Below are 14179 nucleotides of genomic sequence, written 5' to 3'. Positions count from 1 at the left end.
GGAATGATGCCGTGAAAACCCTTGAGGTCGAGTTATTTTTCGTGGAACAAAAACAATTACAAGTATGAATAAAAACAACAAAAAGCATTCATTCATGAGTCTGATAAAGCGGACAGGTGAATTTTGTATCTGTCAATGTATACAAGCTTAGCTTACCTGAGCGAATTGAGATTGCTAGCCTTAACTGCTATACAAATTAGTATGCTTGGTGTGACGTAATATTGTGACGTATCGTGCTCATGAACCGTTCATGAAGGATCAACTGGTCATAACAGGATAAATAGATAACTGGTGACGCTGCACTATGGGCCATACTGGTTATCGGTTGGACAAATGTATCGTGAAATGTCAACGGCCCAAATATTTTCAACGGTACATATATTTTCACAGACAGAGTGAGATTGCAGTAACAAAAATCATTTAAAGCGGGAATTTTTGATATGTGCGTACGTATAAATTCTAAATTAAGAAAGATTACAAAAATCTGAATTTGTTTAAATTGAAAATATTTCTGAGATGCAAATTTTCGAATCTTGGCGCAACCTCAAATGTTAGATAGCTGGGCTTAATCATTCAGATATCGTCTTATTTTTTTTAGATTTTTTGGGTTCATTTTTTTAAATAGCGTGAAAATCGAAAAGCATCCAGAAAACTAGAAAGTTAGGCTGATGTTTCGCATGATTTAACAATTCCCTGCAAAGGCTACGGATTTGCTGGTTTGGGTCTTCCCTGATCAAAAAAATTATTCCGATCAAAATCCACGAGAAATACATCAACCATGTCAATCTTACTTCTGCAAGTGAATTGCTGTGATAGGGGTACGCCACGCCGAAAAAATATTCATGATATCAACTACAAGTAACCGTGTAAACCCAAATTTTATCATTTTTCATTGGTTGAACACTTTTTCTCTGTATGAAATAAATTTTACCAGACAGCGCTCCAAAACCTTTTCGGCGGGCCGACGATTTGGCCAGGTTTCGCCAAAAATCGGGACGGCGTCTGCGGCTGGCCCGGAAAAAATCGACGGTGTGGCCCTGATCGGATTTTTTTAATGCCCGGGGCCGGCGCTGACTCGCTTAGCCTCTGGTAAGTTACTCAATTTGACTTGCCCTTATTTAACTAGCATCAATTCATTCAAAAATAAATTGTCAGACAAACTGACACCAGAAACTAAATTGCTGGTGTCAACATGGAAAACTAATAATTCAAAAATTTAGACTTTTCTTATCTTGACAATCAAAATTAAACACATATATTTTAACCTAAAATATCTCATCAATTTACAAAAGAAATCATGTCAGAGTTTCACAATGCATAGAACACGCATTTGTCACTGTTCTTTGCACCTGGTTATGGCCGTCGATTTTTGCCGGCTGTTTTGTCCAACCGCTAGCCATTATATGTCATAGTGCATGCTAAATACTTAATTTCCTCATGAATACATAGCCGAAGTTCCACATTCTGATGGGATGCAAAGTTCATTTATTGCAAAGTAAATAATTAGTCAATCACAATATTCAGATTAGATTAGCATCACACGTAAATATGCATTGTATTAGGCTCTTCAACTCTCATAAATACATGAACCAAGTTTGCATATGGTGCCGAACCATTACTTAACCACTTCTAAACGAAGGTTAATTTTATTTTGAGGATCCCCCTGTGCTTGAACTTTGGCTCTGGCGAGTTTGATTCCCATAATTTCCCATGACCACAAAGGTAATTTTCCTATTTTGTAATATTGTCTAGACTCTTAAGCGGTGGTATTTTCCCCCACCCACCCACTGGGTTTGATGTCCTTTGGAGATGATACATGCGTAAATATGTGACATTGCGCAATACGTTGACATTGAATATCCACATTGAATCATGTCATCATCATAAGTGCGACGTGGCGTTTCGTCTCGCAAAAATAGCACAGACGCCAAAGTTTCTCAAAAAATCGTATTTCTTTGGTCTTTATTTCGCGGAGAACTGGATGGCATTTAGAAAATTTTGATTTGTGTTGATTCATATTTTTGTTCCAAAATTTTGGTGAAAAGTCACTGGTGAATAGTTGAATTTTTAATTTTTTTTGTCAAAACAGTCTGAAATATGTACGAAACTTTTGAATATTATGGAAGTTTAATTAGTTTCTGTAAGAAGGATGAAATCATTATCGTCATCGGGGGAAATTTTACTCAAAATTTAGTAGTACGAAAAAGTTTAATGATGCTGTGTGCTAATATGTACATAAATTCGCATTTGCAAATAACAACAAAGTCTGTGTATTATTTGAAAAACCAGGGATAAAATTCCGAATCGGTTATCTATTTTATGTAACATGGCACGTACCCACTGGGCCGATTTTCATTAGAATGTACATACATCTGTCACCAATTTTTAACATTGTAATACCCTCTAAATCACAAAAGAGTAAAATTTACTCAAGCCTGGGTGAAAAAAGGATGTCACAACCAAAAGGTAAAATTTATGTATCCAACGTGGTACAAAATCGGGCAAATTTTGCAAAACGGGCGGATCCATTGGACAAATTTTACGTAAATTTACTCTTTTTCACCCAAGCTTGAGTAAATTTTACTCTTTTTTTACTTAGAATGTATTTCCACAAACGTGATATCATTCGGCAAGTGAAGATTTTTGGAAAGCGGATCAAATATGAAAGAAATCTTTAACCAAGGCGTCAATACCAAGGCGCATAAACTTTTTGTTGTCCGTGGTTTCACCAAAGGGGGTGGTGCGGGGATGAGAATTTTTTCAAACAAAAATAAAAAGTTCGGGACTTGCCTGCAATTTGGCCATGGTAACCAGCCAATTTCATGGCAAAATTGCCTGCAATTCCGAACTTTTAATTTTTAATTTTTTTTGAAAAAATGCTCATCCCTGCACCACCCCCTTAGGAGAAACCACGGACAACAAAAAGTTTATGTGCCCTGCGTCAATACATACCCTTAAGGATTACAGATGTATTTTACTCCGAATTAGTAACGTGTGGGAACTATGTATTTCAAAAATCTGGATAATTTTACCACCAGATCCCATATTGTGAGCTGTACATATTTATATTCATGATCATATTTCTCACTACCATTAACGTAGACTGTACATCGTAGAGTGAGCCAATTTCTCACCTAAGCATGTATTTACAGTATATGTATGTATGTACCAGGTTGATGTCATAATTTGGCTATGTGCTTATATAAGCACTTACGTACAAATAAATAAGATAATATTGTTCAAGTTTAATCAATACTCAAGTGTATGTATGCAGATTACATACATATTAGTTTATTTAGATTACATACATATTAGTTTATTTAGATTACATACAAATTAGTTTATTTAGATTACATACATATATATAGACAGTTAAAAAGTTATGGACTTCATCAGTCGAGCTTGTAACCTTGGCTTCCCAGCAGAATGCAAAAATAAACAGAATGGGCGACCTCAGACGGAACAGCGGTCAGCAAGACGTACCAAACTCGAAGCCAGGTACGATATCAATTTCCCCAAAAACTTTCCAAGATATTGCACAAAAGTGGGTAGAATCTGATGAATTGGCTTCACCGGATCAAGTCGCAGTCTTTCGCAAATTAGTGAGCATATTGCGGGATCACGACTTGCAAGATGTGTCGGGTAATGGTTTATTTTAAATGATGCGCGCGCGGTAAATCTTGTAACTTTTATACGATTTTATTCATCTAGAAATTATACGTGGCACGGTTGAGCGGCGTGTCAAATTAAATCAGCTTCGAAGCCAGAATGCAGTAGGCAAAAGTAGTAATTGTAAAGAATTTATTAAATCCGGCCAGGATGCAGAGTACGAGTCATTGACGGGTGAAGAAGATTTGGGTGAGCTTGCATCTAAAATTCTTAAGGTGACTATTAATTGATAATGTAATGACAGATAAGGCTGAAATTTCAGAGTCATGTTCCTCATAGGATTTTCCTTTGTGGAAAACTAGTACAGATTTTACAGGCATAAAGCACTCGTATTGACCATAAGCACCTAAGAAACGTCTTACAAACTTGTGAAAAATTGAAGAAAGACAATCTATACAGCAAATTAAGAAACACATAAAGAAATAAACCGTTACAACGAATGTAACCAAGGGGTGAAAACAGTGTATTGTCCGTCAACCTGAAAATCATGTTGTTTTTGTCGGTTCAAAATTTGTTGAAATTTACGTCTGACGTGTTTTCAACCATGATGACATATGTATCAAATTTAACAGTCAGTGACCTTTTTGTGACCTTCAAGTGAACTTTTGTGACCTTTGAGGTCAAAATGGAGGTCATCATTGAATTTGGGGTTAAATTTCAGTGCAAATTGATATAAATATGCCCTATGACCTTTAAATGACCTCTGAGGTCAAAATGGAGGTCACCATTGTATTCCTCGTTGAAAAATAGTTAAAAATGATGTGTCACATGCCAAAACTGAAATGTGACACTTTTTCGTCACTTTTCGTCACTGTGACGACGTCATCGTCACAGGTGACGACCAATGTCAAAATGACATGAATTTTCGAATTCCTCATTGAAAAATAGTTAAAAATGATGTGTCACATGCCAAAACTGAAATGTGACACTTTTTCGTCACTTTTCGTCACCGTGACGTCGTCATCGTCACAGGTGACGACCAATGTCAAAATGACATGAATTTTCGAATTCCTCGTTGAAAAATAGTTAAAAATGATGTGTCACATGCCAAAACTGAAATGCGACACTTTTTCGTCACTTTTCGTCACCGTGACGACGTCATCGTCACAGGTGACGACCAATGTCAAAATGACATGAATTTTCGAATTCCTCGTTGAAAAATAGTTAAAAATGATGTGTCACATGCCAAAACTGAAATGTGACACATTTTCGTCACTTTTCGTCACTGTGACGACGTCATCGTCACAGGTGACGTCCAATGTCACAATGACATGAATTTTCGAATTCCTCATTGAAAAATAGTTGAAAACGATGTGTCACATGCCAAAACTGAAATGCGGCACTTTTTCGTCACTTTTCGTCACCGTGACGACGTAATCGTCACAGGTGACGTCCAATGTCACAATGACATGAATTTTCGAATTCCTCATTGAAAAATAGTTAAAAATGATGTGTCACATGCCAAAACTGAAATGTGACACTTTTTCGTCACTTTTCGTCACTGGGACGACGTCATCGTCACAGGTGACGATGTCACAGTGTCCATCTTCGAACTCATCCTGTCCCATGACGTTAGGAGTTTACGTTCAAAATTTCAAGTCTCTATGTCTTTTTTTTCGAAAGTTATAGGAGCTACGGACGGACAGACAGACAGACAGACAGACGGACGGACATAACGATCTTATAAAGGGTTTTCACCCCTTAATAAATACATAGATACACTGCCGAGCGAAATAAATTGTACGGTGGCTGTCTCCAGATTCAAATGACCACAACGTCACGAGTTGTCGGGGTATAATATTCAACTTTATTTTATTTTGTGCATAATTTAATAGTAATTAATTGTGCGCCACGTTGTGTTCAAAAAACGCAATGAAGTTTCAAAGAATGTAGGTTATATAAAAAAAGTCAAAAAAATTATGTGCGAAATAAATTGTACCCCTCCATAAAAATTAGAAATAACGAACAGAAACTCATAATTTTGTATCGAAAGTAAGGAAGGAAGGAAGGAAGTTATCACCAAATCAATACCACCACCGAGTATATATGTTACTCTACCAATTCAATTTAACTCTAATCAAGTACTTACCAGTCACATTCAGTCGATCAGACTAGTTTACAAGTTATAAGATTTCTAACGGTGTACATAAATATGTCTGCCATGCTTACTTTAAAGCAAATCTAATTGTCCAGTACCTTTATTCTATAATAGGAAAAACAAACCCACAAAACCGTAGGATGACTTTCAGGAAGGGATTGGAGCAATTTACTAACAAGAGACTAATATACGGCTCTATCTTTTTAATTTGCGCAACTAATATATTCACTTCTGCAACTACTCGGATCATATCGTGTCCTTCGATGGACAGGCAAATCACTAAGATGCAAAATATCAATATTTCAAGCACCACGTCAAATTCTTACACTACAACGGAAATACCTAAACCGGTTTGCCCAATGAGTCCATCGCTACGATTTAATGACACTTATTCCGCCGTCAACGCAACCGAACTTCTTCCAAACTGGAATGAACCCGTCCTCGATCTATGCCACGATTCCGAAACGATTTTAATCATTACTGAACCATTCGAGCCACATGACGAACAAGAAATCCGCTGTCCCGAGCGGGTCACTGGACTTAGCATGTTTGTCGCGCTAACAGACTCCGAGTTGCAAGCGTTTCTTGACAAATTTTGTCAAATTATGCAAATTTCATTTGTCGGAGAAGCCGTTTGTCGCCTACCAAATGAATCCGGAATTCAGAAAGAAATGATCCTTGCCCAAAATTTGCAAGCCATCAGTTTCGAAGAGTTGGAAAACTGTTCAGAGTTTTACAAAGGATTAGGGGATTCTTTGATAGCGAGAAGATTGACAAGTGTAGCTTTTAAATGCACGTCTTTCGAAAAGGAAGAATTGCAAGGGTTAGAGTATTTTTTTCGACGGCAGGGTACTCCAAAAAGGATTAAATGTTCCAATGAGAATGCATGTGCCGATCTTGATTTGTCCATTAATCGAAAAACGATTTTGAATTATAGTATAGTTACTTGCCTTTGAGTGGGCGTTATAATACCAACTCAGGACTCCTCAATTTTACGCAGAAAAAACTGAGCCAGAGCTGGGAGATAAGTTCGATTTTTGTTCCGATTACGGGTAGGGATTTGACACTAAACTTTTTGAATTAAATTGAGGATTAAAATTATCGAAAACATGGATTCGGGGATGGAATTAGCTTCGGATTAGATTACTTTACACTACTAATTTGGATTGGGATTAGTTTCAAGAGTTAGGATTCTTTTTACCAGTTGTTTAATTAATCTGCTTAACCTTTGTTTTACTATTCCGTAGGAAAAAGTGAGTAAGACAACAGGGTTTCAGGGGTTAATAAGATACTTTTAGAGCCGTAATAGCGGGATACATATGTATTAAGTATTGTTAAAAAAATGTGGCAAGAGTCACACGTGCCGGTTAATTCTTATATACTTAAAATTTAAATCACGAATATGTATTTACAAAAACATTTAATAATCTCCATGATAAATTAATAGTCCAGGTTAGGGATCAACTTATTTAATACTTCGTTAGATTTGGGCTTGATTTTACTATTCATGCTTAATTTTCTGGGAGCAAAGGATTATTCTCATTATTTTCCTAGCACGGATTTTGAATTAGGAAGTGACTAATCCCAATCCTAATTACCAATCCACCAATCCCTTATCCGGGATTTCCCAGCTCTGCCCTAAGTTGATATTAACCCTGGATCTTGTACATAACATTGTACAGATTTAAGAAGTTATTATAATTACATACCGTATGCCTTCTATTTATAGCCGGGTCTGAAGGCAGCACAGACCCACCTACAATTTCAGACAGGATATAATTGAGATATTTGTTTGGCCATACAAAAACCAAGGCATTTACGTTCAAGATTTAACTCAGACATTAATTATAGTCTTGGTCATTCAATTTTAAAATTTTGGCTTCAAGACCCGCCTATAAAATGAGTATTTCCGGTATATTTACACATATATTCATGTATATACATTTCGTATAAGTTCAAGTAACCTAGTTCCATGGGATGATTTTACCGCGGATATGTACATGTGACTCCAAAAATTTTGCTAGGATACAACAAGTTCTACAATACTGTTAGGTAGAAAGGCTCGCGCGAATACAAGTAAAGCAGTTGTTCGTCAGATAATGAAGTATTCGTATAAACAAGACATTCGTACGAAGAACCACACTTCATTCCCCTGTCGTTGTAAGGAACAAAATATAATATCGCCAAGACTGCAGCTGAAGGAATTCGTCAAAATATTTGGCCGCCTCAATTCAACGAATCAAATGCGACAGCGGGCTGTCTACAAATTCGAAAGTCCAGCGGATATGGGTGGATTGGATACTAAATATTGCAGAGCAATTATTTCTGTGGGACGGAAAAAGACGTAGTTTGGCCTCATTTACATGCTCAAGTACACGAGAGCGGGAGATTTTCCGCCCCAGAGAAATAATTTTTCCACAATAGGAGTTTGGAGGGTGCCTGATGTATATTTGGATATTTGAAGGCCAGAATTTGGCCCGGGAATCGGAAATTTGGAGATATTTGGCGAGAATTTACATGTGAATCCTCCACGGACGTTGGCTATTTGGAGGGGGAGATCTCGGCCTGAAGGTGGATATTTGGACATTGCAATGCGAGATTTTGACACGGATATGGATATTTGGAGGTTTTCATCAGATATCGACCGAGCTCTGCATACAGTTCAAATTTCTGGAAGTAAAGAAAATTTGAATTTAAATAACCTAGCTAACAGCCACTCTACGCTAGTAGATACGGTCAGTATGGAATTGGGAACGCAAACTGTTGAACAAGATGAGGAATGGCGTACACTAAAAATGAACAGGACTTTAAACAAAAATTTCACACCTTGAAGACGTAAAAACGAACCTCGTTTTTACAAAAATCTATAAAGCATCATACTAACAATTTTATTTCATCCCCTCAAGATAATTTATGGAACAAGTTTTCACTCTCTGTCAACAGGGGGATAAATGAACAATTTAGACAAGTTCCAACCTTAGGCTCGGCTCGCGAGCACCTTTTGAACCCATTTCACTTAAGGAAATTGAAGTTCTACGCACTTATCGCCTTACGTGCAAAATATCCCATAGCACATTCTACATGGGAGTCTAAATTTACCACGGATTTGAAAACTACGTGGTCCAATTTTGCCGAAGACATTTGACCTCCAGGCAATAATAACTGGAGGGGAGACGAGCAACCGAGCACTGTTTCAAATATTGTCGAGACCAAGGGGATTATCATCAAGATAACACGCATCTGATTGACATTCACGCTGGGATAAATGCGTCAAAACGGTGGCTTCTTGTGGATACATATTCGTCTGCCGGACGGAATATCACGTGACAACGAAGAATGGTCAATTTCAATTTTTTAAATTTTAAAATCAATTTTTTGAATCGTCTCTGATTTATTTGGACATATCTCAGACATCTAATTAAAAACAAGCTCGGAAAAGTGGCCCGGATAAAGCAACACTTCATCTGCTAATGGAAGCACAAAAGAAAAATCGCACGACCGACGCCAGGAAGATGCAAAGCGGACTGTTGTCAGAAAAAAAATCCGAATTTATGACAACCTTGGAAAAAGTTCTCTACAGCGTGGATGACACTCGCTGTACCTATCACGTGACACCCAGAAAGCGAATATCAAAATATGTGCAGCCATACATAAACCAAAGCTTCGCAGAAAAAAAATTAATTCATTGAAGGATTATTTATGCAAGGATGGGAGGCTGATCCGCTCGTTAGAGTCCCATCAATGCTCAAGGTTAATTTGGAGTAGTACATTTGTCATATCAAACGCCCTTATTAGAAACCCGACTCCCATCCATTTACGGTGCTAACCTTTCAAAAGTTAGCCCTCATCGGTATCAAGGCTCATCGCATACCTTTCGGAAAATGTCAGTCTACACCATCGGACTGACATTTGCAAGCAAAGCGAACATATTCCTGTGAAGCCTCACGACATCGATTTTGACATATAGGCTTGCCGATTTAAAACAAGTCATATTTTCGACAACAACAACCACGATAGACAGAATTTGGAAAGTTTTGAAAGCTGAATACAATAACCGCCGCAAAATGTATTGAAATGTTCCTAGCATTGAAACGACATTGACTGATATGAATAAACTCGGGCAAATCCTCGGGGGCAAAGAGAAAAGGGAAAAGCATTTGCCGGCGGGAAAGGTAATCGGGAAAGGCAAAAGCCCAAATATGTATGAATAAACTTTTGCCTTTCTCTTGAGCTTTTCTCTTGAGGGAAAAGAGGATTTCCTCTGTTTTGGGTCATTTGCCGCTTAGATTTTCTCTGAAGCAGTAATAAATTTGGAAAAATAATTACAAATTTTAAAATTAAGTTTTATTAAACCGTCAAACAAAATTAAATTTAAACAGATAAAATTAATTACAAACTAATTCGGATCAAGTTTATCTGCTAAAAGGATCGGATCGGTAAGATTTTACAAAGTAATAGACTCGGAATAACTATTAATAAATCTGATAATTGTTATTTTATTTTCAGATCGTACCATGTCACCGTTATCAGAGGAGGAGGATATTGAGGAAATGGAAAATGCTGAGGCAGACGATAAACAGTTGGTGTTTGCAACAATGCTAAAAGATTATCAAATACTTTTAAGCAAGTCTCAAGTCCCTAGCGTGAAAGAAAAAAAGGATAAGGCAACAAAAGAATTTCTGGCCGCTCTTCAAGAAAAATTGACGCTGACCCTTACGAAAGGAACTCTTTCCAAGAAAATTTCTCGTATGAAGTCTGAAGTGAAGAAGAAGTGTGACCTAAATCGGACTGGAAACAAAAAATTATTGTTAAAATCTTGGGAAAAGGTAATGGCAGAGCTGATTGGCGCAAAGACAAATCCATCCATTGCCCAAGTTCAGGTTCGATTACCCGGAGGTTAGTATGGAAAAACGTGGAAAATGTTTGCTTTAATTGTCAATATTTCGAATCCCATCTATTTTCAAGACATGGGTAGAAGAAGATGAGAAATTTGTCCCAATATTTTTGGAAAAATAAGTAACTAGTTTTTATAATTTCTTAAAAATTACTGTCCTGTTTGTGGCGTAATATTTTGAAGTAATGCAAATTTAATTGTTTTATAATTTGCCACTATTTTTTAGCATCTCGATTCCTTATCGGAATTGATGGATTTAAGATTCATAAACCTTTGTACATTATATATAATTCAGTTGTGGAATGGGGAGTGTTCTTTTTTTCACTTTAAAATTAAAAACATTGTTGGTTTTTTTGCGCAGTTTGAAATAAAAGCTATTTGTAAATATTACAATCGACAAAATTTTCATCGTCACTGTAATGAAATTTCATCACTCCGTTCCAGAGATAAGGGTGCCCCGTGCATACCTCAAAAGTAATTCCGATTTCTGCCCGAGGATTTTAATTTAAATGCATTTCATTTCACTTCTTCTGACTTTATTCCTTAAGTTTGTTTTCATTTTGCTTCATAGCGTGAAAAATGAAAGGAGTGATAAATCCCTTCGTTCACATGCACATTCACGGACTCCTGTAATTATTGTATTCAAATGACAGAAAATTCATTTCCATAATCAAATTTATAAATTCGAGAGAGACGTAGTAGTTCACGGCAAAAACGCCCGTCGGTATTTATGAAAAATCCAGAAAGTCCTGAGCAAGGGAATTCTCGGGAGGTTAATTGGCGGACCTCTCCATAAGTAATAACAGGTAAAGTTTCGAAATTAATTGCACGGCCATTTCTCAATGGATTTTCAAGATGGCGTACATCTGGTCCAAGGTTTTTCCCACTTTTAATGCAAATGTCTTTGCAAAACCTGCGCATTGGCACATAGTGCCATTTCAAAATTGCATTCTAATCATATTTGTGATCGATTGACGCTAATTTGGTTCAAATCCGTGAGCATACGTTGGGAGACCTCCATTGTCAGTACATTTACACTCGTTTGAAGTGTGATTGTACTTCGGTTAAGTGGGGACCGCTCGCAATGCGTTTTTCGAGCATCCGTACTTACGAAATACCGACGGGCGCTTTTTGCCATGTAGAGACCATGTCAATCTGAAGACCATGCATATATATATAGTTTTAGTAGCTCTTTGTGTATTGTTGGGCACAAGAATATATACATTATATCGAGTAGTGTTTAGAAATTTAAAAATATTTACAAAACAAAGTTTTGTACTAAAGAAATGTAAATAACATGTTCCACACATATATGAATTTACAAGTTGCATAATTTCAACCATTGTTCAACTGCAACTTACACCTGAAAAAATATTACATAACAATGGAACAATATGTTCTTAAATAACTCATTATACAGTAAAATTGTCCTGGCTTAGAATAAATATGAATACGACAAAAATAGAATTAAATGGTATCAAGCATTGCCTTGTATTTGTGTACACGCTTAAAAATGATGTTACCCTTTTGAAAAGTAAACGCACTCCGAATCCCGTATTTAGTGAACTACTTATATTTACAGAACCCGAGTAAACTTTACTTTTTGCACATGTTTGAGTTGAGCGAAGTTTACTATGTAAAAATGGAATTTAGATTGCATTTATTTTCAAAAGGGTGACATAGTTTTTCAGAGTGTCCGTCAAGATTACATAATTTTGTACTTTTGTTATTACAACAGATGCATGTACATGGATTCCTTGGGGCCAAAGCACGAAATCAAACGTTCCCCAATGTGATCAAGTCCAAATTTCTTGAAAATGTCGAATTACTTATCGGAACAAATCTACTCGTTGAATATTCCTCAGTTTTGCTTAGTATTTAATATCCTTAATTTTCACAACGTTGACAATTATTTCGAAAACTATGTCCAACTTATCTCCACTTCGGAAACGATTATAAATAATAGTAATAATTTTATACTCAATAGTTTTTATCGGGATCCCTGCAATGTTTATTTTTTCTTTGACATTCCGTACAATCTAACGTCGCACGTGATTTCCTCGTCAACTCTGCTCTTTAGAGAAGACATTTCTTTATTTTTGTTCGTTTCCAAAAATCACGAATTCCTGGATTCCCTCAATTCCGAAATTGCCGAGACAAACTTTCTCGCCTTATCGATGGCTTACAGTCCAGGAATTTATATAAATTTGGCTCGCCGTGAAACCACTTTGATCTGCATTTCCTGTCAAGAAGGAAACAGGAATCGCCATAATAATTTGAAAATTAATTTAAAAAACGCGCCACAAAATATCAAAATCAATTCACAAAGGGCGTCCCATTTAAAAATTCCGTTTGCCAATATTCTCGGCATCTATACGATGGGCTACGGAGGCCCGCACAGTTACAAGGAACTCTTTCCTGCCCTCTACTTTGGCCGGATGCCGCTCGAGTGTCGCGGTTACTTAACCTTCGTATCGATTTTGGCGGGAAAATTAAATCTCACCCTGGAATTAGACCCTTTTCTAGATGACGAGAATCCCAACCCTTTCACGATCATGCACCTGCTAATCTTGGGCCTTCATGCGCTCCCCATGTTCCGCGGGGTTCTGAAAGAAGGCGGGAATTTCGCCCTCAACGCCGCCGTAGTTCAACCGCTGTACTATTGTGTTCCATACTCGCGCTTTATGCGACCCGATTGGGCCATATTTTTCGCTCCGTTTCAAATCTGGGTTTGGGCAGCGGCGGTTCTCGTTATAGCGGGAGTTTGTTTGTTGGTGCAGTTAAGTTTTAAAAATTCTGGCGGGACAAAGAGAAGAAGATCAGTTGATTTAGTGTTATATTACAGTTACGAGATGATAAGAGCGGGACTCTTCGTAGTAAAAGGATGTCCCGATCAGCACGTCGGTTCAAGGTTAAATGGAATCCCGCTTCTTTTAATTTCCCTCTTTTCCTACAACTTCCTCCAACCCGCGTACCTCGGCCGGGTTACTTCTGCCTTCATAACGCCCGGGAAAATTGAGGAAGTGCGGGATTTATACACGTTATTAACCCACCGCGGTTACAAGCTACATTTTGATACGACCAGTGTCATCAATAATGTGGACATTGCCAACCTAAATTTCAGAATGCGGGGTAACCAGATAAACCGCGAAACACAAATCAGCGTTTGGAACGATAATTCAAAAAAGGCGCGGCTGTTTGAACACCTCCGTGACATCAAGAACATTGAAAAAACCCAGAAAAACATCGTTCTATCGAAAATGTTGGGAAGTCGGGATCACTTTGTGGTCGGCGGGGTCAAGTGCGTCCTCTTGTTGGAAACTGACCACGTGGTTAACCAGATTTACGTGGGAATAAAATATTTTAAGGGGCACGAATTGACCCGGGTTTTTGCACAGATGCAGGAAACCGGATTTGAAAAGTTTTGGCGGGACGTGGAAAGTTTTGGGAGGGGAGAGTACTGGCGCCGAGTCGGGGTTGTCTTTGGCTCCGGAGAGGTTAAGGGGTTATCGATCTAT

At 37.6% G+C, this 14179-nt stretch overlaps 1 protein-coding gene across 1 annotated transcript; it reads left to right on the top strand.

Annotated features, from left to right (window-relative positions):
• Nucleotides 1-2945: 2945 nt before the first annotated feature.
• Nucleotides 2946-4161, top strand: LOC118433289. The gene is made up of 3 exons (XM_035845070.1): nucleotides 2946-3642; nucleotides 3712-3858; nucleotides 3932-4161. The coding sequence occupies exons 1-3, from the start codon at nucleotides 3444-3446 to the stop codon at nucleotides 3946-3948; spliced, it is 363 nt and encodes a 120-aa protein (XP_035700963.1). The 5' UTR covers nucleotides 2946-3443; the 3' UTR covers nucleotides 3949-4161.
• The last annotated feature ends 10018 nt before the right edge of the window (nucleotides 4162-14179 follow it).

This window comes from Folsomia candida, unplaced genomic scaffold (genome assembly GCF_002217175.1).
Source record: "Folsomia candida strain VU population unplaced genomic scaffold, ASM221717v1 Fcan01_Sc046, whole genome shotgun sequence".
Taxonomy (NCBI): Eukaryota; Metazoa; Arthropoda; class Collembola; order Entomobryomorpha; family Isotomidae; genus Folsomia; species Folsomia candida.
The sequence above is the reverse complement of the archived record's forward strand: the minus strand, read 5'-3'. Positions and strand labels throughout refer to the sequence as shown.